At 53.4% G+C, this 3,827-nt stretch overlaps 1 protein-coding gene across 1 annotated transcript; it reads right to left on the bottom strand.

The window, feature by feature from the left end:
* Positions 1-1,516: 1,516 nt before the first annotated feature.
* On the bottom strand, positions 1,517-2,464 carry LOC120391286 (olfactory receptor 52M1-like). Its single transcript, XM_039514786.1, has one exon. The coding sequence runs from the start codon at positions 2,462-2,464 to the stop codon at positions 1,517-1,519; it is 948 nt and encodes a 315-aa protein (XP_039370720.1).
* Positions 2,465-3,827: the final 1,363 nt, after the last annotated feature.

The raw sequence follows: 3,827 nt of genomic DNA, 5'->3' as shown, positions 1-3,827 counted from the left end.
GTGGATCAGTCCATCCCCATGACACGGGGATAACGCTGCCTAGCAGCCTAACTACAGAGCTTCTATATCTAGTGATCAAAAGTGTCACGCAGAGCGTCCGTTAGACTCAGCTTCACCGTCCAGCAACGGGGGCCCTGTAGCTCCCGATAAGGTGCCAGCATCCCGCCTTCCCAGTTAACACTGGGGCTGTTCCTTCCACCTCTCTCAGCTGTTGTCCTCCTAGCGCCAAAGCTGATCCCTGGCCCTGCCCCCGAGGCCTGGCTCAGGGCAAAGGGCTCCCAGCCCATCCCCATTGCAGGGCTCTGCCTGCTACAGGCCCCCTGCCAGGAGGAACAAAGCGGAGCTGAAAGCTAAAGAAATAAACCACACAAGGGTCTCTGCCCTCAGGACTCTGTAGCTGAGCTCCAGGGCCCACGAGCTGTATGAGGCACAATCTCACCCGCCTGCAGCACAGCCCTGCTCCCAACCCTCAGCTGCTTTTCTACAACTTCCCAGCTTCCCTCTCCGATCCCGACTGGCCTGTCAGCCCCAGCGCTGCATCCTCTCTGCCCTCACTGCAGGCTCCCTGTCAGGCTGCAGCAGCTCCCGTCACAGCCCCGGAGCAGATGGAGGGGGAGGTGATCCAGCGAGTGACGGGGAGGGGGAAAAAGAGCGAGCAGCAGTGATGGGGACTTGGGGCAAGAGGCGGAGAGGGGGGTGGGGCACAGAGGCAAGAGCTGGAGCAGGGGCTGTGCCTCGGGGGAATAGGTGCAGAAGGGGCTGAAAGATTTATTGGAATTGGAAAAGGTTCAAAAGGGGGTAATAAAAATGATGAGGGGTCTGGAACGGCTTCCATATGAGGAGAGATTAATGAGACTGGGACTTTTCAGCTTGGAAAAGAAACGACTAAGGGGGGATATGACAGAGGTCTAGAAAATCATGGCTGGTGTGAAGAAAGTAAATAAGGAAGTGACATTTACTCCTTCTCATAACACAAGAACTGGGGTTATGAAATGACATTAATAGGCAACAGTTTAAAACAAACAAAAGCAAGTATTTCTTCACACAACACACAGCCAGCCTGTGGAACTCCTTGCCTGAGGATGTTGTGAAGGTCCATCAATGGCCAAGATGGGAAGGGATGGTGTGTGTTTGCCAGCAGCTGGAAATGGGTGACAGGGAATAGATCACTTGATTCCCTGTTCTGTTCATTCCCTCTGAGGCACTTGGCACTGGCCACTGTTGGCAGACAGGACACTAGTCTAGATGGATCCTTGGTCCGGCCCAGTATGGCCGTTCTTATGTTCTTATATTCTCAGAGGTCCAGTTATCAGTAACTAGAAGGGTGGCAAACCAGTGAGTCCTACACTGACCGATTACCCAGTTTCTCACACTGACACAGCACAGTAAGGTCAGGAAAGGGTCTAATATCTCTCTGGCTGCCTGGTCAGTGATTGAGGGAAGGGGGCCCAGCACCATGTCACCTGCCAGCTCTGCACGGAGCTCGGTGTGAGAGCCAGAGCACCAGGAGAAAACTTTAGGTCCCTTTATGAGTAAAGAGCCAGAGCAGCCTGCCCCGGATCTGTTTGGTCCTCATCCCGTAGATGATGGGGTGCAGCATGGGGGGCACCAGGAGGTACACATTGGCAATGAGAACATGGAAATGCAGAGGCACATTGTGGCCAAACCGGTGTGTGAGGGAGGAGAAGATAACTGGGATGTAAAAGGCTAAGATGGCACAGAGGTGGGAGCTGCAGGTCCCCAAAGCCTTGAGCCGGGCGTCCTTTGTGGGGAGACTGAAGATGGCCCTGAGGATCTGGATATAGGACACAGCAATAAAAATCATATCCAGACCCCTCACACAGAATACCATAAAAAGGCCGTAATAACTACTGACACGGGTGTCGGCACAGGCCAGCTTCACCACAGCTATGTGCTCACAATATGTGTGGGGGATGATATAGGTTCTGTAATATGGCCACTGCCTCGCCAGGAAGGGATAGGGCAGTACAAGCATGACGCCACGCAGCACCACGGCCAGGCCAATTTTGGCAACCACAGGGTTTGCCAGGATGGTGGAATGTCTCAGGGGGTCGCAGATGGCCACGTAGCGATCAAAAGCCATAGCCACGAAGATCCCAGACTCCATCACTAAGAAGCAATGAATGAAGTACATCTGGGTGAGGCAGGCACTGAAATCGATCTCCCTGGAATTGAACCAGAAGATGCTCAGTGTTTTGGGCACGGTGGACGTAGACAGGACCAGGTCGGTGATGGCCAGCATGCAGAGGAAATAGTACATGGGCCCATGGAGGCTCAGCTCCATCTTCACAATGAAGAGGATGGTGAAGTTCCCCATGACAGCTATGGCGTACATTATGCAGAAGGGGATGGAGATCCAGATATGGGCTGCCTCCAGGCCAGGAATGCCCAGCAGGATGAAGGTGGAGGGGTTTGTGAAGTTGGTTTTGTTGCAATCTGACATGGTGTAGGGGTGAAGGTGTTCAACTCTGAGGCATTCCCAGGGCCCAGGTTGCAGTACAACAGCCTGGATGGAGAGACAAAGTTAATATAAGCCACTACATGCACTACTGGATACTTTTCTCATGGTTCAAGCAGATTGGTTCCTCTTCACACACATTTTCATTTTCCAAATCTGAAAGTGTAAAAAAAGAACAAGCCCCCATTCCCCCCCCCCAAAGCTTTGCCAATCCATGTATCAAGGGGAAACATTCCAAGTAGAACCACCTGAGGGAAAAGACCTGGGTGTCATCGATAGCTGTTCCATGGACACACCTGCACATTCACAGTAGTGGCCAAAACTAAGAAAACATTCAGATGCCTAAGGAATGGGGAGATATCAACCTGCTCTGGACAGCAGATGGAACGTAGATTTCTGTAGAGGAGCTGCAGAGGAGCATGTGGATCGGACACAGACTTCTCTTAGGGGAGAGTCTGATGATAGAGAATCTCCAGGTTATAGTCAGGAGCAGAAGACAGAAGAATATAATGTAAGGGCCGGATCAGATGATAAACAGTCACATAAAAAAGAATCTGGCACATCAGAAAAGGGAAGACAAATAAACAGGGACAAGTTTTTAAAGTGCTTGTACACGAATGCTAGAAGTCTAAATAATAAGATGGGTGAACTAGAGTGCGTTGTGATAAAGGAGGATATTGATATAATAGGCATCACAGAAACCTGGTGGAGAGGGGACAATTGATGGGACACAATCATTCTGGGGTACAAAATATATCACAAGGACACAACAGGTTGTGCAGGGGGAGGGAGTGGCACTATATGTGAAAGAAACAGGGCAGCCCAGAGGGTGGGGCAAGTGGGGCAATTTGCCCCAGGCCCCGCAGAGGCCCCCAGGAGAGTTTTTCGGGGCCCCTGGAGCGGAGTCCTTCACTTGCTCCAGAGGTCGCAGAAAACTCTCACAGGGCCTGGGTCCCCGGAGCTTCTTCCTCTCTGGGTCTTCGGTGGCAGGGGGTCCTTCCGCTCCGGGGCAGAAGAACCCCTCGCCACCGAATTACCGCCGAAGCGGGACCCGCCGACGAAGTGTAGCCTGGTCTTCGGCGGGTAATTCGGCGGCGGGGTGTCCTTCCGTTCCAGGACCCACTACCGAAGGGACCCGAACACCTGCGGCAGGGACCCCCCACCACCGAATTACCACCGAAGACCGGGCTGCACTTCAGCGGCGGGTCCCGCTTCAGCGGTAATTCGGCGATGGGAGGCTCCCGCTGCGGGTCTTCGGGGCACTTCGGCGGCGGGTCCTGGAGCAGAAGGACCCCCCACTGCCAAATTACTGCCAAAGCAGGGGCCCCCGCCACCGAAGACCCCAGGC

Source organism: Mauremys reevesii, linkage group 1 (genome assembly GCF_016161935.1).
Source record: "Mauremys reevesii isolate NIE-2019 linkage group 1, ASM1616193v1, whole genome shotgun sequence".
In the NCBI taxonomy this organism is placed as follows: domain Eukaryota; kingdom Metazoa; phylum Chordata; order Testudines; family Geoemydidae; genus Mauremys; species Mauremys reevesii.
This window is presented reverse-complemented; position numbering and strand designations above follow the sequence as displayed.

Bases quoted from the DNA above. Each gene is read 5' to 3' on its own strand.
- LOC120391286 (XM_039514786.1), bottom strand. From the start codon at position 2,464: ATGTCAGATTGCAACAAAACCAACTTCACAAACCCCTCCACCTTCATC.